Source organism: Ornithorhynchus anatinus, chromosome 2, assembly GCF_004115215.2.
Source record: "Ornithorhynchus anatinus isolate Pmale09 chromosome 2, mOrnAna1.pri.v4, whole genome shotgun sequence".
NCBI lineage: Eukaryota > Metazoa > Chordata > Mammalia > Monotremata > Ornithorhynchidae > Ornithorhynchus > Ornithorhynchus anatinus.
Genome location: NC_041729.1, coordinates 167,093,596 through 167,119,263, shown reverse-complemented (window position 1 = coordinate 167,119,263; position 25,668 = coordinate 167,093,596). Strand labels below are relative to the sequence as shown.

The 25,668-nt window shown below is 52.4% G+C and overlaps 1 protein-coding gene across 1 annotated transcript in view; it reads left to right on the top strand.

Annotated features, from left to right (window-relative positions):
• Positions 1-22,133, top strand: part of SLC15A5 (solute carrier family 15 member 5) — a 44,528-nt gene extending 22,395 nt beyond the window's left edge. Inside the window, exons 5-9 of the mRNA XM_029047390.1 lie at positions 514-700; positions 7,050-7,238; positions 13,373-13,504; positions 16,534-16,642; positions 21,826-22,133. Of these exons, the coding sequence (XP_028903223.1) occupies positions 514-700; positions 7,050-7,238; positions 13,373-13,504; positions 16,534-16,642; positions 21,826-21,973 (765 nt within the window). The 3' untranslated portion in view covers positions 21,974-22,133. The remainder of the gene's footprint in view (positions 1-513; positions 701-7,049; positions 7,239-13,372; positions 13,505-16,533; positions 16,643-21,825) is intronic.
• The last annotated feature ends 3,535 nt before the right edge of the window (positions 22,134-25,668 follow it).

Here is a 25,668-nt window from a genome sequence, read left to right as displayed (position 1 = left end):
TTCCAAGCGCTTAGTACAGTGCTCTGCACAGAGTAAGAGTTCAATAAATGCCACTGAATGAATGAATCAATCAATCAAAACGGGCCTCAATAGCATCAAAACATCAATAGCATCCCATAAATAGAATTGATGGGAGAGTGAGAGAGAAAGAAAAAGGGAAGAGAGAAAATGTGAGAAAAATGTCACTCAAAATGAGAGTTTCCCTGTGGGTCCATCTCTCCACCCATCATTATTATTATTATGAGTTCCCCAGCGTTTAGAACAGTGCTTGGCACATTGTAAGCGCTTAACAAATACCATAATTATTATTACCCCAGCGTTTAGGACAGTGCTTGGCAAGTAGTAAGCGCTTAACAAACACCACCGTTATTATTGGGGTATTGTCCTATTGTGCCCTCCCGAGCGCTCGGTACAGTGCTCTGCACCCAGTGAGCGCTCAACGAACACGATCCAACGGCGGAATGAAACCCTCCCAGTTCTGACTACTGACTGGGATTATCTTCCCGAGGGCAGATCCCGGCGGGATACTACCTGCAAATGATGAATTCCACGCTGAGTCTGAAGGGGTTTCTCCTCCCCATCGCGGCGATGAATGTCGTCAGCTTGCTCCCGCCGCTGGTCCTGCTTCCGCTCTTCGACGTCGCCCGCGGCCTCTGGTCCTGCCCCGACGGGGGTCTTCGGACCCCCTCGGCAGCCATCGGTAAGTCTGCCCCCATTCCCCACCTTCCTGCCCCTCCTTGGGCCTGTTCATTCAATAGTATTTATTGAGCGCTTACTATGTGCAGAGCACTGGACTTGGGTCCTTGGGCCATTCGCTTCTCTGGGCCTCAGTTCCCTCATCTCTAAAATGGGGATTAGGACTGTGAGCCCCACGGGGGACAATCTAATTACCTGGTTTCTACCCCAGCACTTAGAACTAAGCACTTAGTAAGTGCTTAACAAATACCTGTGTTGAATCCTCATTTTGCAGATGAGGAAACTGAGGCCTAGAGGACTGAAATGACTGGCCCAAGGTCACACAGCAGGCAAGGAGCCGACAAGATTAGAACCCGGGCCTCCTAACTCCTGATCCTCGGGTTTCCCCACAGGAAGACGAAGACAACTATAAGCTTGTCGCGAGAACCGCGAGCTCGCTGGGGGCGGGGAGGACGTCTGGTTATTTTTACACCGGACTCTCCCAAGCGCTCAGTACAGTGCTTGGCACCCAGCAAGCGCTCAGTCAATACCACTGAATGAAAGACGGAACGAGCTCAACCTCCTCATCTGCTTCCGTTTCTAGGCGCATTTCCTCAGAGCCTCTTTGGTACCCAAATATGAATCCCATCAGAGCTTCCTCCGGCCGCCGAATTAATTAAATTCAGCCCCGCGTGATGTTCGGCACAGCGAGGGCCGAAACACCCAAGTATTAATCTGATTAAAATCAGTCTAATTAAGACGGTTATCGAGCCTTACGCAGAGTGGAGGTATATTACCCGGCAGGGGGCCACCAGCTTGGATTTTAAGTAACTTCCAAGGAAACGGCACAAAAAGTGCGATCCGGTATCCTTAGGGAACAACCAGGGACCTCACTTTGATACAATCCTATTCACTGAGGGCTTAGTGGGTGCAGAGCGCTGTACTGAGCGCTTGGGAAAACACGACACCGAACAGACACATCCCCTGCCCCCGGCGGGTTGACGGGCTAGAGGGGGAGACGGACGTGAATAGAAATAAATAAAATGACGGATGTGGATCGAAGCGGTGCGGGGCCGGGAGGGGGGATGAAGAAAGGGAGAGAGTCGGGGTGATGTGGAAGGGAGCGGGAGGTGAGGAAAAATTGGGGTGTAGTCAGGGAAGGCCTCTAGGAGGAGGTGGGCCTTCATTGAGGCTTTGAAAGGAGGGAGAGTCATTGTCTGTGGGATTTGAGGAGGGAGGGCCTTCCAGAAGAAAACCTCAGATTAGGGACCTGGCTCGGTGGGAAGAGCAACGGGCTTGGGAGTCAAAGGTCATGGGTTCGAATCCCGGCTCTGCCACTTGTCAGCTGTGTGACTGTGGGCAAGTCACTTCCCTTCTCTGGGACCCAGTTCCCTCATCTGTAAAATGGGGATGAAGACTGTGAGCCTCACGTGGGCCGACCTGATGACCCTGTATCTCCCCCAGCGCTTAGAACAGTGCTGTCCTCTCCCGGTTCTCCTCTCACCTCTCTGGCCGGTCATTCTCGGTCTCCTTCGCCGGAGCCTCCTCCCCCTCCCATCCTTTAACCGTTGGAGTTCCTCAAGGGTCAGTTCTCGGCCCTCTTCCGTTCTCCATTTACACTCACTCCCTCGGCGAACTCATCCGCTCTCACGGCTTCGACGACCATCTCTACGCGGATGACACGCAGATCTACATCTCCGCCCCGTCCTCTCCCCCTCCCTTCGGGCTCGCGTCTCCTCCCGCCTCCGGGACGTCTCCGCCTGGATGTCGGCCCGCCGCCTGAAACTCGACGTGAGCGAGACCGAGCTCCTCATCTTCCCTCCCGAACCCGGTCCTCTCCCAGACTTCTCTATCACCGTGGATGGCACGACCGTCCTTCCCGTCTCTCGGGCCCGCGATCTCGGTGTCGTCCTCGACTCGTCTCTCTCGTTCACCCCGCGCGTCCTATCCGTCACCGAGACCCGCCGGTTTCACCTCTACGATATCGCCAAGATCCGCCCTCTCCTCTCCACCCAGACGGCTACCTTACCGTTACGGGCTCTCGTCATATCCCGGCTAGACTACCGTGTCGGCCTTCTCTCCGCTCTCCCTTCCTCCTCTCTCGCCCCGCTCCGGTCTATTCTTCACTCCGCCGCCCGGCTCATCTTCCCGCAGAAACGATCTGGGCGTGTCACTCCCCTTCTTAAACAACTCCGGCGGTTGCCCGTCGACCCCCGCTCCAAACAAAAACTCCTCACTCTAGGCTTCGAGGCTCTCCATCACCTTGCCCCTTCCTACCTCTCCTCCCTTCTCTCTTTCCACCGCCCACCCCGCACGCTCCGCTCCTCTGCCGCCCACCTCCTCGCCGTCCCTCGGTCTCGCCCGTCCCGCCGTCGACCCCCGGGTCGCGTCCCCCCGCGGTCCCGGAACGCCCTCCCTCCTCACCTCCGCCAAACTGATTCTCTTCCCCTCTTCAAAACCCTACTTAAAACTCACCTCCTCCGAGAGGCCTTCCCAGACTGAGCTCCTCTTCTCCCTCTACTCCCTCCGCCACCCCCCCTTTACCTCTCCGCAGCTAAACCCTCTTTTTCCCCTTTTCCCTCTGCTGCTCCACCTCTCCCTTCCCATCCCCACGGCACCGTACTCGTCCGCTCGACCGTCTATATTTTCGTCACCCTATTTATTCTGTTAATGAATTGTACATCGCCTCGATTCTATTTAGTCGCCATCGGTTTTTACGAGACGTTCTTCCCCTCGACTCTATTTATCGCCATCGTTCTCGTCCATCCGTCTCCCCCAATCGGACCGTAAGCCCGTCAAACGGCGGGGACCGTCTCTATCTGCTGCCGACTTGTTCATCCCAAGCGCTTAGTACAGTGCTCTGCACATAGTAAGCGCTCAATAAATACTATTGAATGAATGAATGAATGAATAAGGGCTTAACAAATACCAACATTATATTCTTCATCCCCATTTTACAGAGGAGGGAACTGGGGCCCAGGGAAGTGAAGTGACTTGCCCACAGTCAAACAGCTGACAAGTGGCAGAGCTGGGATTCAAACCCATGACCTCTGACTCTCAAGCCCAGGTTCTTTCCACTGAGCCACACCCTAACGCTTAGTACAGTGCCTGGCAAATAATAAGCGCTTAACAGCCTGGCTCAGTGGAAAGATCCCGGGCTTAGGAGTCAGAGGTCATGGGCTCTAATCCCAGCTCCGCCACCTGTCAGCTGTGCGACTTTGGGCAAGTCACTTGACTTCTCGGTGCCTCAGTGACCTCATCTGTAAAATAGAGATTAAGACTGTGAGCCTCAAGTGGGACAACTGGATTACCCTGTATCTCCCCCAGCGCTTAGAACAGTGCTCGGCACCTAGTAAGCGCTTAACAAATACCAACATTATTATTATTAACAAATACCATTTTTCAAAAAATCCTAAAACTCTTCCAACTTTCCCAGCTAGAGTTCATCTTTCGGTTTCCCCATCACTTCTCCTGCTTAGAGGCTGACAAAGCCGTGAATCCATTTAAATCTCCTTAGGCGTAATCTGAAAGAATTTTGTCTCTCCCGTCTCCTCAGTGGACAAAAACAGCACACAGCTATTTAAACGTGAGGCTGATTTTCCCTGAAAATATCGCTGGAATTTTATGCAAGCTGACCGAAAGTGCCACCCTCTCGAATATTTTGACGAAGAGTTTCCCTGCTCTCTACAAGGATGGAGGCAGGATAAAAACCCAGGGAAAAGGGTCAGAGTTCGAATAGAAGCCGCTCTTAATCCATCGATAATCTTTCTTGAGGGGGCTACTGAGTGCAGAGCGCTGTACTGAGCGCTTGGGCGAGGACGGATGAGTTAGTAGATGCATCCCTCCCCTCAAGGGGCATAAACCAGAGCCCTGTTTTGGCAGACTGTAAGCCCGTCGATTAGACCGTAAGCCCGTCAAACGGCAGGGACCGTCTCTATCTGTTGCCGACTTGTTCATTCCAAGCGCTTAGTACAGTGCTCTGCACATAGTCAGCGCTCAATAAATACTATTGAATGAATTACAAGGCAGATAATCAGATCTCCCTCCTTTTTCCTCCCTCCCTGATTCCCACTCCAACCCAGCCTGTGCACTTCGCTCCTCTAACACCAACACTTTTACTGCACCTCCATCTTATCTCATAATAATAATAATAATAATAATAAAAGTGGTATTTATTAATACCACTATTAATATTATTAATATTAGTGCCAGGTGCTGTACTAAGCGCTGGGTAGATACAAGGAAATCGGTTTGGACCCAGTCCCTGTCCCACCTGGGGCTCCCGGTCTCCATCCCCATTTTCCAGATGAGGTCACTGAGGCCCAGAGAAGTGAAGCGACTCGCCTGAGGTCGCACAGCAGACAAGCGACGGAGCCGGGATTAGAACCCACGACCTTCTGACTCGCAGGCCCAAGCTCTATCCATTAGGCCGTGCCTGTATCCACCCCAGAACTTTAGAACAGTGCTTGGCACGAAGAAGCTCTAGACTGTCAGCTCATCTTGGGCAGGGATTTTCTCTCTTTATCGTTGTATTGTCCTCTCCTAAGCGCTTAGTACAGTGCTCTGCACCTAGTAAGCACTCAATAAATAGGACTGAGTTCATTCAATCGTATTTAACGATGTTGGTATTTGTTAAGCGCTTACTAGGTGCAGAGCACCATTCTAAGCGCTGGGGGAGATACAGGGTCATCAGGTTAGCCCGCGTGAGGCTCACAGTCTTCATCCCCATTTTACAGATGAGGGAACTGAGGGCCAGAAAAGTGAAGTAACTTGTCAGTCACACAGCTGACAAGTGGCAGAGCGGGGATTCGAACCCCTGACCTCCGACTCCCAAGCCACTAGCCCTTCCTATGTGCAGAGCACTGTACTAAGTGCTTGGAATGTCCAATTCGGCAACGGATAGAGGCCATCCGTTAATTAACAAGTACCATAATAGTAATAATAATAGTTGCGGTATTTAAGCACTTCCCACATACCAGGCTCCGTACTAAGCGCTGGGGTGGATCCAAGCAAATCGGGTTGGACACAGTGGGGCTCACTCTCTCAATCCTCATTTTCCAGATGAAGTCACTGAGGCCCAGAGAAGCCAAGTGACTTGTCCAAGGCCACAGAACAGACAGATTCTTATCAAGCAAAATCTTCTCACTCTTGGCTTCGAGGCCGTCCGTCCCCTCGCCCCCTCCTACCTCTCCTCCCTTCTCCCTTTCCACCGCCCACCCGGCACGCTCCGCTCCTCCGCCGCCCGCCTCCTCGCCGTCCCCCGGTCTCGCCCGTCCCGCCGTGGACCCCCGGCCCCCGTCCTCCCGCCGTCCCGGAACGCCCTCCCTCCTCACCCCCGCCAAACTCGCTCTCTTCCCCTCTTCAAAGCCCTCCTGAGAGGTCACCTCCTCCGGGAAGCCTTCCCATACTCAGCCCTCCCTTTCCCTCCGTCCCTCCTCCCCTCCCCATCGCCCCGACTCCCTCCCTCTGCTCTACCCCCCTCCCCTCCCCACAGCACTTCTGTATATATATACATAGCTATAATTCTATTTATTTTATTAATGATGTATACCTATAATTCCATTTATTTACAACGATGCTATTGATGCCTGTCTACTTGTTTTGTTGGCTGTCTCCCCCCTTCTAGACCGTGAGCTCGTTGTTGGGTAGGGATTCAGGGGTCATGGGTTCGACTCCCGGCTCTGCCACTTGTCAGCTGTGTGACTGTGGGCGAGTCAATAATAATAATGTTGGTATTTGTTAAGCGCTTACTATGTGCAGAGCACTGTTCTAAGCGCTGGGGGAGATATAAGGTAATCAGGTTGTCCCACATGAGGCTCCCAGTTAATCCCCATTTTACAGATGAGGGAACTGAGGCCCAGAGGAGTGAAGTGACTTGCCCACGGTCACACAGCCGACAAGTGGCGGCGCTGGGATACGAACCCGTGACCTCTGACTCCAAAGCCCGTGCTCTTTCCACTGAGCCACGCTGCTTCTAACTTCTCTGTGCCTCAGTGACCTCATCTGTCAAATGGGGATGAAGACTGTGAGCCTCACGTGGGACGACCTGATTACCCTGCATCTCCCCCGGCGCTCAGAACAGTGCTCTGCACATAGTAAGCGCTTAACAAATACCAACATTATTACTGTCTCTATTTGCCGCCCAACCGTACTTTCCACCCGCTCAGTACAGAGCTCTGCCCGCCCTAAGCGCTCAGTCAATCCAGTTGAATGAATGAACCAAGAGTGGCGGAGCCGGAATCGGAACCCATGACCCCCAAGCGCATACTCTACCCGCTACGCCACGCCGCTTCCCCTAATTACCGTAATAACGATGATGATGACGATGACAACTGAACGGACGAATGATGATGATTACGCTCGCGTCTCTGCAGTTGCTGGCCACCTGGTAGCCGCCCTGTCGTTAGCGGCCGCCGGCTTCACGGAGATGCACAGGAAAGGCTTTCCGCTGGTGGAGCAGACGTTGTCCGGCAAGGTGCTGCTGGCGTCCGCCATGCCCTGTGCCCACCTCACCCCCCAGTACGCGCTCCTCGGGCTGGCCGAAGCCTTGGTGGCCCCGGCTTGTAAGTGGTAATGATAACGATGGCGTTCGTTAAGCGCTCCCTGTGTGCCGAGCACTGTTCTAAGCGCTGGGGGACACAAGGCGATCGGCTTGTCCCCCATGGGGCTCGCAGTCTTCATCCCCATTTTCCAGATGAGGTCGCTGAGGCCCAGAGAAGTGAAGTGACTTGTCCAAGGTCACACAGCAGACGCGTGGCGGAGCGGGGATTAGAACCCACGTCCCCTGACTCCCCAGCCCGGGCTCTTTCCACCGAGACACGCTGTTTCTCAAGTACCCACGGCCTAGTGGCTAGAAGTAGCGTGGCCTAGTGGCGAGAGTCCGGGCTGAGGAGTCGGAGGACGTGGGTTCGAATCCCCGCTCCGCCACTTGTCTGCCGGGGAAATCACTTCGCTTCCCTGGTTCCTCAGTTCCCTCATCTGGAAAACGGGCATTAAAACCGTGAGCCCCACGTGGGACAACGTGATTAACTGACATCTACTCCAGCACTTAGAGCAGTGCTTGGCACATAGTAAGCACTTAACAAATACCATTACTATTATTACTGCTATTAGGGCCCAGGCCTGGGAGTCAGAAGGACCTGGGTTCATTCATTCAATAGTATTTATTGAGCACTTACTATGTGCGGAGCACTGGACTAAGCGCTTGGAATGGACAATGCGGCAACAGATAGAGACGGTCCCTGCCCAGTGACGGGCTCACAGTCCCAGTTCTTTCACTTGTCTGCTGGGTGACCTTGAACAGGTCACTTCACTTCCCTGGGCCTCAGTTCCCTCATCTGGAAAATGGGGATTAAAACTGCGAGCCACACGTGGGACAACCTGATTAAATGACATCTACCCCATGCTTAAAGCAGTGCTTGGCACATAGTAAGCGCATAACAAATGCCATTATTATGATGATGATTATTATTACTAGAGCCCAAATACCATTATTCTGTACTCGTCCGCTCAACTGTATATATTTTCATCACCCTATTTATTTTGTTAATGAAATGTACATCGCCTCGATTCTATTTAGTTGCCACTGTTTTTACGAGATGTTCTTCCCCTCGACTCTATTTATCGCCATCGTTCTCGTCCGTCCGTCTCCCCCGATGAGACCGTGAGCCCGTCAAACGGCAGGGACCGTCTCCATCTGTTGCCGACTTGTTCACTCCAAGCGCTTAGTCCAGTGCTCTGCACATAGTAAGCGCTCAATAAATACTATTGAATGAATGAATATTATTAGAGCCCAGGCCTGGGAGTCAGAAGGACCTGGGTCCTAATCCCAGCTCTACCACTTGTCTGCTAGGTGACCTTGAACGAGTCACTTCACTTCCCTGGGCCTCAGTTATCTCATTCATTCAATTCAATCCCATTTATTAATAATAATAATGGTATTTGTTAATCGCTTACTATGTGCCAAGCACTGTTCTAAGTCCTGGGGTAGATACAAAGTAATCAGGTTGTCCCACCCGGGGCTCACAGTCTTCATCTCCATTTTACAGATGAGGGAACTGAGGCACAGAGACGTTAAGTGGCTTGGCCCAGGTCACCCAGCAGACAAGGGGCGGAGCCGGGATTAGAACCCACGTCCTCTGCCTCCCAAGCCCGGGCTCTTTCCACTAGGCCACGCTGCTTCTCATTGAGCTCTTCTGCTTCTTATTGAGCATGTGCAGAGCACTGTTCTAAGCGCTCATCTGTACAAGGGGGATGAAGACTGTGAGCCCCATGGGGGCCAGGGACTGGGTCCAACCCCATTTGCTTGCCTGGCACATAGTAAGCGCTTAACAAATAACGCAAGTATCATTATTACCCACACCCCGCACTCCCTCCACTCCCTCGAAGGAGCCGCCGCTGTGGGTGAAAAGGGTCAAGTCAGTCAGTCGATCATATTTACCGAGCGCTTACTGCGTGCAGAGCACTGTACTAAACACTCGGGAGAGTGCAATATAACAATATATGACAAGACGCCTTCCCCGACCGCGCCCTCCTCTCCTCTTCTCCCCCGCCCTTCCGCGTCGCCCCGACTCGCTCCCTTCCTTCATCCCCCCTCAAGGCCCCACAGCTCATATGTATAGATCCGTAATTTACTTTATTTATTTATATTAATGTTTCTCCCCGTTTAGACTCTGGTGAGCTCTTGGTGGGCAAGGGATGCGTCTGCTGTTGTATTTTGCTCTCCCAGTCTCATAGTACAGTGGTCTGCACACAGTAAGTGCTCAGTTAAGAAACAGCATGGCTCAGTGGAAAGAGCCCGGGCTTGGGAGTCAGAGGTCACGGGTTCCAATCGCGGCTCTGCCACTTGTCAGCTGTGTGGCCTTGGGCAAGTCACTTCACTTCTCTGTGCCTCGGTTACCTCATCTGTAAAATGGGGATTAACTGTGAGCCTCACGTGGGACCACCTGATTACCCTGTATCTACCCCAGCGCTTAGAACGGCGCTCGGCACATAGTAAGCGCTTAACAAATATCAACATTATTATTATTATTATTATTATTATATACAACTGAATGAATGAATGAATATAACAGACCCATTCCCTGCCCATAAGGAACTTACAGACTGGGGGGGAATATGAAAATAATAATAATACTAATAGTGGTATTTGTGAAGCGCTTACTATGTGCCGAGCACTGTTCTAAGCGCTGGGGGAGATACAGGGTCATCAGGTTGGCCCACGTGAGGCTCACAGTCTTTATTCCCGTTTTAGAGATGAGGGAACTGAGGCACAGAGAATGAAGTGACTCGCCCACAGTCACACAACTGACAAGTGGCAGATTGAATATTATGAATAAATAAATGACAGATCTGGACGTAAGCGGTGCGGGACTGGGATGGAGGATGAATGACTGGGATGGAGGATGAATGAAGGGAGCGAGTCGGGGGACGCAGAAGGGAGCGGGAGAAGAGGAAAGGAGGGAGCAGTCAGGGAAGGCTTCTTGGAGGAGATGGGCCTTCAGTAGGGTTTTGAAGAGGGGGAGAGGAAATGTCCGTGGGAATTGAGGCGGGAGGGTGTTCCGGGCCAGAGGCAGGACGTGGGCCGGGGGTCGGAGGCGAGACGGGCGAGCTGGAGGCCGGGGAGGAGATGAGAGGCATGAGAGGAGCGGAGCGTGCGGGCTGGGACGGAGAAGGAGAGAAGGGAGGTGAGGTAGGAGGGGGGACAGGTGATGGACGGCTTTAAAGCCGATGGTGACCAGTTTCCGTCTGATGCAGAGGTGGATGGGCAACCCCCGGAGGGTCTCGAGGAGAAGGGAAACAGTCGGTCGGTTGTATTTACTGAGCACTTACTGTGCGCAGAGCACTGAGCACTTGGGAGAGTATGAAACAGCAGACGTGTTCCCTGCCCACAGCGAGCTGAGAGGCTGGAGGCCTCCAGACCAGGTGGATGGTGGGGGACGAGCTGGATACCCGTTTCGCTTGCTCCGTTCTGTATATACAGCTCTAATTCTATTTATTTATATTTATGCTACCGATGCCTCTTTATGTGTTTTGATGCCTGTCTCCCCCCTTCTAAACTGTGAGCCCACTGTGGGTAGGGATTGTCTCTTTTTGGTGCCGAATCGTCCTCTCCAAGCGGTTCGTGCCATTCATTCATTCAATAGGATTTATCGGGCGCTTACTGTGTGCAGAGCACCGTACTAAGCGCTTGGAATGGACAACTCGGCAACAGATAGAGACCATCCCTGCCCAGTGACGGGCTCACGGTCTGATCGGGGGAGACGGACGGACAAAAACAAGGCAACGCTCTGCGCCCAGGAAGCGCTCAATAAAGAGGACTGAATGAATCGAACGAACGCGGTGTCCACGACGTATGGAACCATCCCGACATCTCAAGCGACGGCCGGGGGCGGGCGGGGTGGGAGGAAGGGGGATCTCCCGGGCTGGGACACGGGCCTTCTGCCCTGGAGCCCTCCCGGCTCTCTTCCGGAGCACCGTGGAGCCGGACGGCGCTCCCACAGGGATCGAAGCAACGGGAGAAAGTCGATTCCCAACCCCCAGCCCGGATTCCCCAGTCCACATTCATTCATTCATTCATTTATTCATTCATTCATGTCCACAGTCCCCAGACCCAAACCCCCCAGCCCCGAGACGCCCCAACAGCTCCAGTTGAGCCCCCGGCCTGTCCACTATAGTTTCTCTCCCACAGTCCTCTTCAGTAGTTGCACCGCTTGGGCCCGAGCTTTACCGTGCCTTTAAAGCGTTTTCCGACCTAAATAATGATAATGGCATTTGTTAAATGCTTCGTATAATAATGTTGGTATTTGTTAAGCGCTTACTAGGTGCCGAGCACTGTTCTAAGCGCTGGGGGAGATACGGGGTCATCGGGTTGTCCCCCGTGAGGCTCACACACTTTTAATCCCCATTTTACAGATGAGGGACCTGAGGCACAGAGAAGTGAAGTGACTTGCCCACGGTCACACAGCTGACAAGTGGCACTGGGAGTCGAACTCATGACCTCTGACTCCGAAGCCCAGGCTCTTTCCACTGAGCCACGCTGCTTCTGATAATATAATGATAATAATAAGGATTACGGTATTTGTTCAGTGCTCACTATGTGCCGAGCACCGTTTTAAGCGCCGGGGTAGTTACGAAGGTAACCGGGTCGTCCCACGTAGGGCTCACAGTCTCAATCCCCATTTTACGGATGAGGAAACTGAGGCACAGAGATGTTAAGTGGGTTGCCCAAGGTCACCCTGGGGACAAGTGGCAGAGGCGGCATTAGAACCCACGACATCTGACTCCCAATAATAATGCTGGAATTTGTTAAGCGCCTACTATGTGCCAGGCACCGTTGTAAGCACTGGGGTAGATACAAGGCCTTCAGGTTGTGCCACGTGAGACTCAGTCTTCATCTCCATTCTACTGATGAAGGAACTGAGGCAAAGAGAAGTGAAGTGACTTGCCCACGGTCACACAGCTGACAAGTGGCAGAGCCGGGATTAAGCCCAGGTTATTTCCACGAAACCACGCTGCTTCTCTAACCCTAAATTTCACCCCGGCCTGAACCACAGCCCTACCCCTAACCCCAAATTGACCTTATCCCTAGGCCGAGCCCTACCCCCAACCATAGCCTTAGACCTACCTCTTGCCACTAGCCCACGCTGCTTCTTATTGAGCGCTTACTGTGTGCAGAGCACTGTACTAACGGCTTCAAAGGTCCAACTGGGCGACAGAGAGAGACCATCCCTGCCCAACAACGGGCTCACGGTCTAGAAGGAGGGAGACAGACAACAAACCAAGGAGACAGCCATCAATATCATCAAAATAGAGTCTAATAATAATAATAATAATGTTGGTATTTGTTAAGCGCTTACTATGGGCATAGCACTGTTCTAAGCGCCGGGGTAGATACAGGGTCATCAGGTTGTCCCACGTGGGGCTCCCAGTTCCTCTCCATTTTACAGATGAGGGAACTGAGGCCCCGAGAAGTGACGTGACTCGCCCACAGTCACACAACCGACAAGCGGCGGAGCCGGGAGTCGAACCCATGACCTCTGACTCCCGAGCCCGGGATCTTTCCACTGAGCCACGCTGCTTTCTACGGAGCGCTGCGCTGAGCGTTTGGGAGAGTGCAGTCAGAGGAGCAGCGTGGCTTAGCGGAAAGAGCCCGGGCTTGGGAGTTAGAGGTCGTGGGTTCTAATCCCGGCTCTGCCCCGGTCAGTTGTGTGACTTTGGGCAAGTCACCTCACTTCTCTGGGCCTCAGTTGCCTCATCTGTAAAATGGGGATGAAGACCGATGAGCCCCACGGGGGACAATCCGATAACGTATTCGCCCCCAGCGCTTAAAACAGTGCTGGGCACATTGGGAAGCCGCGTGGCTCAGTGGAAAGAGGCTTGAGGGTCACAGAGGTTGTGGGTTCCACTCCCGCCTCCGCCACTTATCGGCTGGGTGACTTTGGGCAAGTCACTTCACTTCTCTGTGCCTCAGTGACCTCATCTGCAAAATGGGGACTAAACCTGTGAGCCCTATGTGGGACCTGATGACCCTGTATCTACCTCAGTGCTTAGAACAGTGCTTGGCACATAGTAAGCGCTTAACAAACACCATCATTATTAGTAGTAGTAGTAGTAGTAAGCACTTAACAAACATCATCATTATTATAAGATGATTGGTGTCCTCTCTCTCCCCCTCTCTCTCTCTCACGTGCTATAGGTTCCGTCCTCTCTTTCCGGCTGGTCCCCCGAGCCCTGCGGCCCGTTTCGGGGAGCTTGCTGACCGTCTCCAACGGCCTGGGCTGCCTCCTGGGCGCCGGCCTGGTGTCGAGCGCCCACCTGGCCTCCCAAGGTAAGGGCCCGCCAGCGGACGCCCCCGGACCCTCTGTCCCCTCGGCGGGCGACCCTCCGCCAAACTCGCTGCGGGCCGGCATCCGGTCTGCCCTACTGTCCGTTCATTCAGTCGTTCGGGCCTATTTACTGAGCGCCTACGGTGTGCAGAGCGCTCTTCTAAGCGCTTGCGAAGTACAATACGGCAACAGAGACCATCCCTACCCGACAACGGGCTCACCTCCTCCAAGAGGCCTTCCCAGACTGAGCTCCCCCCTTTTTCCCTCTGCTCCCTCTACCCCCCCTTCACCTCTCCGCAGCTAAACCCTCTCCTCCCCCCTCTCCCTCTCCTCCTCCGCCTCTCCCGTCCCACCCCCTCGGCACCGTACTCGTCCGCTCGACCGTCTATATCTTCATCACCCTATTTATTTTGTTTAATGAGATGTACATCACCCTGATTCTATTGTTTTTATGAGATGTTCTTCCCCTCGACTCTATTCATCGCCATCGTTCTCGTCCGCCCGTCTCCCCCGATCGGACCGTGAGCCCGTCGAAGGGCAGGGACCGTCTCTATCTGTTGCCGACTTGTACATTCCAAGCGCTTAGTACGGTGCTCTGCCCATAGTAAGCGCTCAATAAATACTATTGAATGAATAGAAGGGGGGAGACAGCAAGACAAATAGACAGGTGTCGATATAAATAAATGGAATTATAGATCTAAAAGCGGCATGGGACAGGGAGGGGGGGAAGAGCAAAGGGAGCGAGTCATGGTGACGGAGGGGGGAGATCTTGCTGTGTTGGACTCTCCCAGGCGGTTAGTACAGTACTCTGTACATAGTAGAGCTCAACAAATACGACCGAGTGGAGATGCAGCATGGCGTAGCGGGTAGAGCATGGACCCGGGAGTCTAAAACGGCTCCGCCACTTGTCTGCTGTGTGACCTTGGGAGAGTCACGAAGTAGTGAGATTGGATTACAGACCCGCCCGACACGGACCACGCAATCTACCTCATCCCCAAGTTAGAGGGGAGGAAACAGAGGATCAGAGAGGTTAGAGGGTCAACCAGAGGCCACACGGCAGGCCAGGGCTAGATCTAGGACAGGACTCAAACTTGACGTGTCCAAAGCAGAGCTCCTTCTCTTCCCGCCCCAATCCTGTCCTCCCCCTGCTTTCCCGTCACTGTAGACGGCACCACCATCCTTCCCGTCTCACAAGCCCGTAACCTTGCCGTTATCCTTGTCTCCTTTCTTTCATTCAACGCACTCATTCCATCTGCCACCAAACCCTGTCGGACCCACCTTCACAACGTCGCTAAAATCCGACCTTTCCTCTCCGTCCAAACTGCTACCGTGTCGATCCAGTCACTCGTCCTCTCCCGCCTGGACGACGGCATCGGCCTCCTGGCCGACCTCCCCGCCTCCTGCCTCTCCCCACTCCGGTCCACACTTCCCTCTGCTGCCCGCATCATTTTTTCTACAAAAACGTTGAGGACATGTCACTCTCCTCCTCGAAAGGGGTTGCCCATCCAGCCCCACATCAGACAAAAACTCCTCACCGTGGATTTTAGAGCCGTCCATCCCCCCTCCGCTTCCTCCCTCCCGTCCCTTCTCTGCTCGTCCCTTGCAGCCCGCACACTCGGCTCCTCTCACGCCAACCTTCTCCCCGGGCCTCCATCTCTCCCGTCCCACCGCCGACCCCCGGCTCCCATCCCGCCTCCGGCCCGGAATTCCCTCCCGCCTCCAATCCCACAGACGATTCCTCTCCCCCTCATTCAAAGCCTTCCTGAAGGCCCTCCTCCTCCGAGAGGCTTTCCCAGACTAAGCTCCCCTTTCCTCATCTCCCCCTCCCTTCTGCATCACCCTGACTTGCTCCTTTTGCTCTCCCCCCTCTCCCAGCCCCACAGTACTTATGTATCTATCTGCAATTTTATTTATTCATTCATTCAGTAGTAATAATAATAATAATGTTGGCATTTGATAAGTACTTACTACGTGCAGAGCACTGTTCTAAGCGCTGGGGGAGATACAGGGTAAGTAGTATTTATTGAGCACTTCCTGTGCACAGAGCACTGTACAAAAAATAATCATATTGGTATTCGTTAAGCGCTTACTATGTGCAGAGCACTGTTCCAAGTGCTGGGATAATACAGGGTAATCAGGTGGTCCCAAATGAGGCTCCCAGTCTTCATCCCCGTTCGACGGATGAGGTCACTGAGGCCCAGAGGAGTGAAGTGACTCGCCCACAGTCACCCAGCTGACAAGCGGCAGAGCTGGAATTCGAACCCGTGACCTCTGACTCCCAAGCCCGGGCTCTTTCCACTGAGCCACGCTGCTTCTCAACGTTCTTGGAAAGTACAGTTTATCTGTACTGATGTCTGTCTCCGCTCCTCTAGACTGTAAGTTCGTTGTGGCCAGGGAATGTGACTGTTTCTTGTATTGTCCTCCCTCAAGCACTTAACCCAGTGCCCTGCACCCAGTAAGCGCTCGATAAATAAATGATTAGATAAACGATTAGACCGTAAGCCCGTCAAACGGCAGGGACCGTCTCTATCTGTTGCCGACTTGTTCATTCCAGGCGCTTAGTCCAGTGCTCTGCACAGAGTAAGCGCTCGATAAATACTATTGAATGAATGAATGAATGAATAAATACAACTGAACGAACAGACGACCTCAGTCCTCCCGAGAGAGGCGGAGCCGGGATTAGAACCCACAACCTTCTGACACCCGGGCCCGGATTTGGGTAGTGATCACACCCCACCACCCAAAAACTAACTATTGCAGCGTGGCTCAGTGGAAAGAGCCCGGGCTTGGGAGTCAGAGGTCATGGGTTCGAATCCCGGCTCTGCCACTTGGCAGCTGTGTGACCGTGGGCAAGTCACTTCACTTCTCTGGGCCTCAGTTACCTCATCTGTAAAAGGGGGATTAAGACTGTGAGCCCCACGTGGGACCACCAGATTACCCTGTATCTTCCCCAGCGCTTAGAACAGTGCTCTGCACATAGTGAATACTTAACAAATACCAACATTATCATTACTGCCTTTCTCCCTCATAGGGAATTGGTTTCCGAGCTTCTTGAACAGTGGAAACCTGGAGAAATTCTTCTTCTTTTTGGCATCGTTGATGTTGCTTTCCGCCCTCGGGTTCTGGACTGTTTCACCCAGGTAAGGATTCAGCCAAAACGCTCCGCCGAGCGGCAACCCTGGGACGGAAGGAATCCCTCCTATATCCAGGATGGATCTCGACTCTCCGACGTCTACACCGCCTCCCTCCCCACCAGCAGAAACACGCGGTGGCCGCCTCCCGGGGTCTCATTCCGCTTTTCTCGGACTCTTAACAATAATAATGTTGGTATTTGTTAAGCGCTTACTATGTGCGGAGCACTGTTCCAAGCGCCGGGGCAGATACAGGGTCATCAGGTTGTCCCGCGTGAGGCTCACGGTCTTCATCTCCATTTTCCAGATGAGGGAACTGAGGCCCAGAGAAGTGAAGTGACTTGCCCACAGTCACACAGTTGACAAGTGGCAGAGCGGCATTCGAACCCGTGACCTCTGACTCCCAAGCCCGGGCTCTTGCCACTGAGCCGCGCTGACGTCCTCTCTCTCCTCCCGCTGTCCCCCAGCTAATAATCATGGTATTTGTTAAGCGCTCACTGTGTGCCAGCCACCATACTACGCTCTGGACTAATAATCGGGGTTTGTGTTAAGCGCTTACTATGTACCAGGCACCGTACTAAGCGCTGCGGGGGCGGCGGGGAATACGAGCAAATCACATTGGACCCAGTCCCTGTCCCACATGGGGCTCAGACTCTTAATCCCCATTTCCCCATGAGAAGCAGCGTGGCTCAGTGGAAAGAGCACGGGCTTTAGAGTCAGAGGTCATGGGTTCAAATCCCAGCTCTGCCATTTCTCAGCTGTGTGACTGTGGGCAAGTCACTTCACTTCTCTGTGCCTCAGTTCCCTCATCTGTAAAATGAGGATGAAGACCGTGAGCCCCACGTGGGCCCACCTGATGACCCTGTGTCTCCCCCAGCGCTTAGAACGGTGCTCGGCACAGAGGAAGCGCTTAACAAATACCAACATTGTTATTTCCCAGCTGAGGTCATTGAGGCACAGAGAAGGAAAGTGACTCGCCCAAGGTCACACAGCAGGCAAGCGGCAGAAACGGGATTAGAACCCAGGCCTCTGCTCTATCCACTGGGCCACACTGGGACAACCTGATGACCCTGTATCCACCCCGGCGCTTGGAACAGTGCTCTGCACATAGATTAGAACCCAGGGCTCTGCTCTAACCACTGGGCCACACTGCTTCTCCTTTCCCACCTCCCAACCTCGCCTGGCTCTCAGCTCTTCCGCTCCCGCTCACTCCATCCCTCCTACTTAGAAGTTCCCCCCAACACAAACTCCAAACTCCAGCTCTTCCCAGCTCCAAAACCCTCCTCAAAGCCCACCTCCTCCAGGAAGGTGTCCCACCCTAATTCATCTACCCTATAATAATAATGTTGGTATTCGTTAAGCGCTTACTATGTGCCGAGCACCGTTCTAAGCGCTGGGGGAGATACGGGGTCATCGGGTCGTCCCACGTGAGGCTCACGGTCTTCATCCCCGTTTGACAGATGAGGGAACTGAGGCCCAGAGAAGTGAAGTGACTCGCCCACGGTCACCCAGCTGACAAGTGGCGGAGCCGGGACCTGAACCCACGACCTCGGACTCTCAAGCCCGGGCTCTTGCCACTGAGCCCCGCTGCTTCTCTATAAGTCCCCAAAACCCCTTTAGCCTGTTTGTATCCCATCATTTAATCATTCATTCAATCAAATTTATTGAGCACTTACTTACTGGACGCAGAGCACTGTATTAAGTGCCTGGGAAAGTACAACACAACAGTAAAGAATGACATTCCCTGCCCACAAAGATCGTCAGCCCGTAGGCATCTCCCTTTCTCTCAATCTAAAGGATTTATTAAGTGCTTAGTGGGTGCAGAGCACTGTGTTAAGCGCTTGGTAGAGTACAGTATGAGAAGCAGCGTGGCCGACTGGCCAGAGCCCGGGCTTGGGAGTCAGAGGTCGTGGGTTCTAATCCCGGCTCTGCCACTTATCAGCTGTGTGACTTTGGGCAAGTCATTTCACTTCTCTGGGCCTCAGTTCCCCCATCTGGAAAATGGGGATGAAGACTGTGAGCCCCACGTGGGACAACCTGATGAGCTTGAAACTGCCCCAGCGCTTAGAACAGTGCTTGGCACATAGTGAGCGCTTAACAAATATTATCATTACTATCATTATTATTACAATACAACAGAATTAGCAGACAACGTGTTCTCTGCTCATAATGAATTTACAGTCTCTCTCTCTCACCCTCTCTTATTTCTGATGGCTTTTATTAAGCATTTACTATGGGCCAGGCACTGTACTAAGCACTGGGTGGATACAAGGTAATCAGGGTGGGCACAAGTCCCTGTCCCCCATGGGGCTCACACTCTTATCCCCATTTTCCAGATGAGTTAACTGAGGCCCAGAGAAGTGAAGCGCCTTCCCCAGGTCACACAGAAGACAAGTGAAGCAGCGTGGCTTAGTGGCAAGAGCCCGGGCTTGGGAGTCGGTGGACGTGGGTTCTAATCTGAGCTCCGCCACGCGTCGGCTGTGTGACCTTGGGCGAGCCGCTTCACTTCTCTGGGCCTCAGTGACCTCATCTCTGAAATGGGGATTAAGACTGTGAGCCCCATGTGAGACGGGGACAGTGTCCAACCTGATGACCTTGTATCTACCCCAGTGCTTAGAGCAGTGCCTGGCACATAATAAGTAACAAATGCCACAATTATTATTATTATTATTATGTGAAAGAGCCAGGATTAGAACCAATGCTCTATCTACTAGACAATGCTGCTTTTCTCTCTCTCTTTCCTCTCTCTCTCTCTCTCTATCTATATTTATATAGAGAGACATATAAGATATATAGAGATATACATATATATTTGAGCAAGTCACTTCACTTCTCTTGGCCTCAGTCCCCTCATCTGTAAAATGGGAATTAAGACTGTGAGCTCCACATGGGACAGGCACCGCGTCCAACCTGATTATCTTGTATCTGTCCCAGTGCTTAGATCAGTGCCTGCCCCCACGTAACAGCTTTACAAATACCACAATTATCATTATTATTTTCATTTGGAATGATACATTAATCCAAATACATCTCGTTTATTTGCTTATTTATTAATGTATCCTATCATGCTTATTTATTATAGTATCCTATCATACTTTTGTTATCGCCAATTATATCCCTGTCCATCCTCCTGCTCAAATGATTGGTAAATCATACGAGTTGGTCTTCAGACTGAAAGCTCCTTGAGCACAAGGAACGTATCTCTTGCTTCCATTAATAATGGTGGCTTTTGTTAAGCACTTACCATGTGCCAGGCACTGTACTAAGCGCCGGGGTGAATCCAAGCAAATCGGGTTGGACACAGTCCCTGTCCCCCATTTTAATCCCCATTTTACAGATGAGGAAACTGAGGCTCAGAGAAGTGAAATGACTGGCCCAAGGTCACACAGCAGACAAGTGGAGGAGCCGCGATTAGAACCCAGGTCCTACTGACTCCCAGGCCTGGGCTCTAGCCATCAGGTCACACTGCTTCTCCGGTCTCTTGCAAGCACTTGGTATTCTATTTATTCATATTGATGTTACCGATGCCTCTTCATTCAATCGTATTTATTGAGCGCTCACTATGTGCAGAGCACTGTCCTAAGCGCTTGGAAAGTCCAACTGGGCAACAGAGAGACAATCCCTGCCCGATGACGGGCTCACAGTCTTCTGATGTCCGTCTCCCCCCATCTAGACCGTGAGCCCGTCGTGGGCTAGGGATTGTCTCTCTCTGTTGCCCAGTTGGACTTTCCAAGCGCTTAGTACAGTGCTCTGCACCCAGGAAGCGCTCAATAGATACGATTGAATGAACGAACGAATACAGTGCTCCACCTACGACAGACACGCAGAATGTTGGTTGATGACTGACAAACAGAACCTCATGACAAGGTGGGCAGATCATCTTTTCTGACTAGGTTTCTAGTCCCCAAACCTCTGTAACTGCAGAGCGGTAAGTTGCCTGAAGGCGAGGATTGTTAATGGTGGTATTTAAGCGCTTACTATGTGCCAAGCACTGTTCTAAGCACTGGGATAGATACAAGGTCATCAGATTGTTCCCCCGTGGGGCTCACCGTCTTCACCCCCGTTTTCCCGATGAGGTCACTGAGGCCCAGAGAAGTGAAGCGACTCCCCCACAGTCACACAGCTGACAAGTGGCGGAGCCGGGATCAGAACCCACGACCTCTGGCTCCCAAGCCCGGGCTCTTCCCGGGCTCTTTCCACTAAGCCACGCCGCTTCTCATTAAGATAATCAAACTAGAAGTCAACCTTCCCACCCTTAAGGATTTTTCTAGTCTTATGCTTTGCTGGAACATTGTAAGAATGACCAGAATCAGTCAGTGTTATTTACTGAGCACTTACCGTGAGCAGGACACTGTAGTAAACGCTTGGGAGAGGACAATACCATAATAAACAGACACAGTCCCTGTCCACAACGAGCTTATAGTCAAGACCATCTCAAGGGTCTCTCCCAGCCCAAAAAGTCTTCTTCATAGGAGGGAATGTGGCTGTTCATTAACAATAATAATAATAATGATGATATTTGCTAAGCGCTTACTATGTGCCAAGCACTGTTCTCAGCGCTGGGATAGATACAAGGTAATCAGTTGCCCCACTTCGGGCTCACAATCTTAATCCCCATTTTTCAGATGAGGTGACTGAGACAAAGAAAAGTTAAATGACTTGTCCAAGGTCACACAGCTGACAAGTGGCAGAGCCGGGATTAGAACCCGCGACCTCCGGCTCCCAAGCCCGGGCTCTCGCCACTGAACCACGCTGCTTCTCGGCCCTGCTTTATTGTTATATTGTCCTCTCCCAAGCGCTTAATATGGTGCTTTACAAACAATAACCACTCAGTACAGTGCTTTGCACACACTAAGCAGTCAATAAATAGAGAAGCAGCGTGGCACAGTGGAAAGAGCCCGGGCTTGGGAGTCAGAGGTCATGGGTTCGAATCCCGGCTCTGTCACTCGGCAGCTGGGTGACTGGGGGCAACTCACTTCCCTTCTCAGTGCCTCGGTGATCTCGTTTGTCAAATGGGGATTGACCGTGAGCCTCACGTGGGACGACCCGATGGCCCTGCCTCCGCCCCCGCGCTTAGAACAGTGCTCGGCACATAGTAAGCGCTTAACACATACCAACATTATCATGATTATAAATGCGACTGAATGAACAAGTGAACCTAAAAAAGGCAATTTTCCTATTTTTCATTATAGGTACCATCCTCTAAATCAATCTGATGATCCCGGGATGGGTGAAAGCGATCTCGAAGGCGCCCTTCTCCTTTACGGCACGTCCCCAAGACGTTACGGCAGTTCCCTGGAATTCTCTTCCACGCTGGACTGTTTGGAAACAACCCTGTGATGAGCACTCTTCCGAGGCGGTCACCGCGGTGCAGGGCAGCCGTTCTTTTTCCAGGGCGTTAGTCTCTCTGTCAGTAGTAGTTTGTAGTATTAGAAGGGATAAAGTTTTAGCCTCATCACCGCTGTCATCATCGACGGTATTTACTGAGCGCTTACGATATGCCGAGCACTGAACTAAGCGCCTGGGAGGGTGAAATAATAATATAACGATGGCATTCGTTAAGCGCTTACTATGTGCCGAGCACTGTTCTAAGCGCTGGAGAGGATACTAGGTCATCAGATTGTCCCCCGTGGGGCTCCCAGTCTTCATCCCCATTTTTCAGACGAGGTCACCGAGGCCCAGAGAAGCGAAGTGACTCGCCCACAGTCACACAGCTGCCAAGTAGCAGAGCCGGGATTCGAACCCGCGACTTCTGACTCCCAAGGCCGGGCTCCTGCCACTGAGCCACGCTGGTCGAAACGGTCATCTACCGGGATGGAAGAAGTCACTGGATTGACGTGGTGGAGGTTCGGATGGAGAGGAAAGGGCGGGTTTTAGTGACGATGGGAAGGTGGAACTGACGGGGTGGGGCGATAGACTGAACGTTCGCGTCGAATGAGAGGGGTGAGTCGAGGACAGCGCCGTGGCTAAGGGTTTGTGAGCCAGGGAGGACGGCGGTGCCGTCTACGGGGATGGGAAAGTCACGGGGGAGGACGCGGTTTGGGTGGAAAGATGGGGAGCTCTGTTTTGGACACCTTAAGTCTGAGGAGTCGGCGGGACTCCTGAGTAGAGAGGTCTCGAAGGCAGGAGGAAAAATGACGCGCTGAGGAGAAGACCGAACTAAACGCTGGGGAGCGTCCGATACAGCGGACTCGATAGACACATTCCCTGCCCACGAGGAACGGCCGTTGCTCAACCGGCTTACAAGCAAGTCCCGGAGAAGACGGGAACAGATTCAAGAATCCCAAATCCTTCCCCTCAGGCTCCCTCTACCTCTTCCTTTTGAAAAATCAATCCGTCAATCGACAGTATTTATTGAACACTCTGCGCGGAACCAGTACTCTTCCCAGTACTTAGTACAGTGCCCCGCACGTGGAAAGCGCTCGATAAATACGACGGATCGATTGTTTGACTGGGAAAGTACTATAGAGAAAATAGTCATTCAATAGTATTTATCGAGCGCTTACTATGTGCAGAGCACTGGACTAAGCGCTTGGAATGGACAAATCGGCAACAGATCGAGACGGTCCCTGCCCACTGACGGGCGCCCAGTCTAATCGATGGGCATGATCCCTGCTCTCAAGGAGCTCAGTCTACTGTGTGCAGAGCACTGTACTGAGTGCTTCTGGTGAGGCCATTCACCCCCTTAAGGTGTTTCAAATCTATATAAGGGAGTCAGACCCTCTCAGGACGGCACCCGGAGAGTTTCCAGTCCTCTACCGGTCTCGGCTACGGGACGGAGAGCGAAGCGGAGGCCCGTCCGTGCCATTCCGAGCTTGACCGGTGGCTAGCGAGCGGCGGGCCGTCGGCTACGAGCCCAAACTCCCGCGTGCCGGGCAGCGGCGGCCCGGGCCGGAGTCCGGGGCGGAGACCCGAGTTGACTCAAGGCGGCGACGGTCAACCGCTTCCGGATTTTTCCCAGGAAAACTCTGCGGATCCACTACCGGGACGACGGCAGATGGAGAGCGGGGCCTTCTGGCAGGGACAGTCCGTGGCGTCGCTGTGGGTCGGAGACCGTTCGTCGGCGTAAGACAAGGCAGGGAGAGTCAGACACTGAAATAATGTATAATTAATCGATCAAATGGTCGACATGTTCCCTGTCCATAAGGTGTGTAGTGCCCAGGCCTGGGGGTCAGAAGGTCATGGGTTCTAATCCCGGCTCTCCCACTTATCTGCTGTGTGAACTTGGGCAAGTCACTTAATTTTCTGGACCTCAGTTCCCTCATCTGTAAAATGGGGACGAAGACCGTGAGCCCCACGTGGGACAAGCTGATTACCTGGTGTCTACCCCAGCGCTTAGAACAAATTGTCTCTATCTATCTAGAGAAGCAGCGTGGCTCAGTGGAAAGAGCGCGGGCTTGGGAGTCAGAGGTCATGGGTTCCAATCGCGGCTCTGCCACTTGTCAGCTGTGTGGCCTTGGGCGAGTCACTTCACTTCTCTGGGCCTCAGTTCCCTCATCTGTAAAATGGGGATGAAGTCTGTGAGCCCTACGTGGGACAACCTGATCACCTTGTATCTACCCCAGCGCTTAGAACAGTGCTCGGCACATAGTGAGCGCTTAACAAATACCAACATTATTATCTGTTGCCGAATTGTCCATTCCAAGCGCTTAGTACAGTTCTCTGCACACCGTAAGCGCTCAATAATGGTATTGAGTTGTCTTGTTTTTATCCGTCTCCCCCGATTGGACCGTAAGCCCGTCAATGGGCAGGGATTGTCTCTATCTGTTGCCGAATTGTACATTCCAAGCTTAGTACAGTGCTCTGCACATAATGAGCACTCAATAAATACTATTAAATTTAAAAAAAACTATTGAGTTAATTAATTAATTAACATAATAAGCGCTTAACAAATGCCATTACTATTATTACAGTCTAGAGAGGGAGACAGACATTAAAATAAATTCTGGATACAGAAATGAGTGCTGGGTGGCTGCGAGTGGGAAAAATATCAATATATGTCTTCCCCTCCTCTAGATTGTGAGGTCTCTGTGGGCAGGGAATGTCACTGTTTATCGCTGAATTTTCCCTAAGCGCTTAGTACAGTGCTCTGCACGTAGTAAAGGCTCAATAAATATGATTGGATGAATGAATCGAGTGCTTAAAGGGAATGGGTCGAAGTACTTAGATGACGCAGAAGGGAGAGAGGATAGAGCTTTGTCAGGGAAGGTTTCTTGGAAGAAATGTGATTTTAGGTGGACTTTGAATAATAATAATAATAACAATAATCGTATTTGTTAGGCGCTTACCGTGTGCCAGGCACTCTACTAAGCACGGGGGCGGAGACAAGCAAAGAGGGTTGGACGCGGTCCCTGTCCCACGCGGGGCTCCAAGACTCGATCCCCATTGTAAAGATGAGGGAACTGAGGCCCAGAGAAATGAAGCGACTTACCCAAGGTCACACAGTAGACAAGTGGCAGAGCCAGGATGAGAACCCGTGACTCTCTGATTCCCGGGCCCGGCCTCTACCCACTACGCCATACCGGGCCCATGAATGGAAGTCCAAGAGTTCCTCCTAATGCAGTGGAAAGAGCCCAGGCTGGGGAGTCAGAGGTCACGGGTTCGAATCCCCGATCTGCCACTTGTCAGCTGTGTGACCGTGGGCAAGTCACTTCACTTCTCTGTGCCTCAGTTCCCTCATCTGGAAAATGGGGATGAAGACTGGGAGCCCCAGGTGGGACAACCTGTACCTTCCCCGGCACTTAGAACAGTGCTCTGCACGTCGTAAGCGCTTAACAAATACCAACAGTATTATTATTATTATTACCGTCCAGATCACCGAAAACAGCCCCCCTCAAACCCCTGGATGAATCACAAACTCCCCCTCCTCTCCCAGAACAGAAGCCCGGATTTGGGCTGGATGTTCCCCCCAGTTAGGCCTTCATTAAAAAGGAGCGATGGCAGTGATTAAGCACAAATAGCTTTAAAATGCAGAGTTCATCCCCCCTCTCCCCGCATTTAGCTTTGTTACACACAAATTGGATTTGCACTGTAGC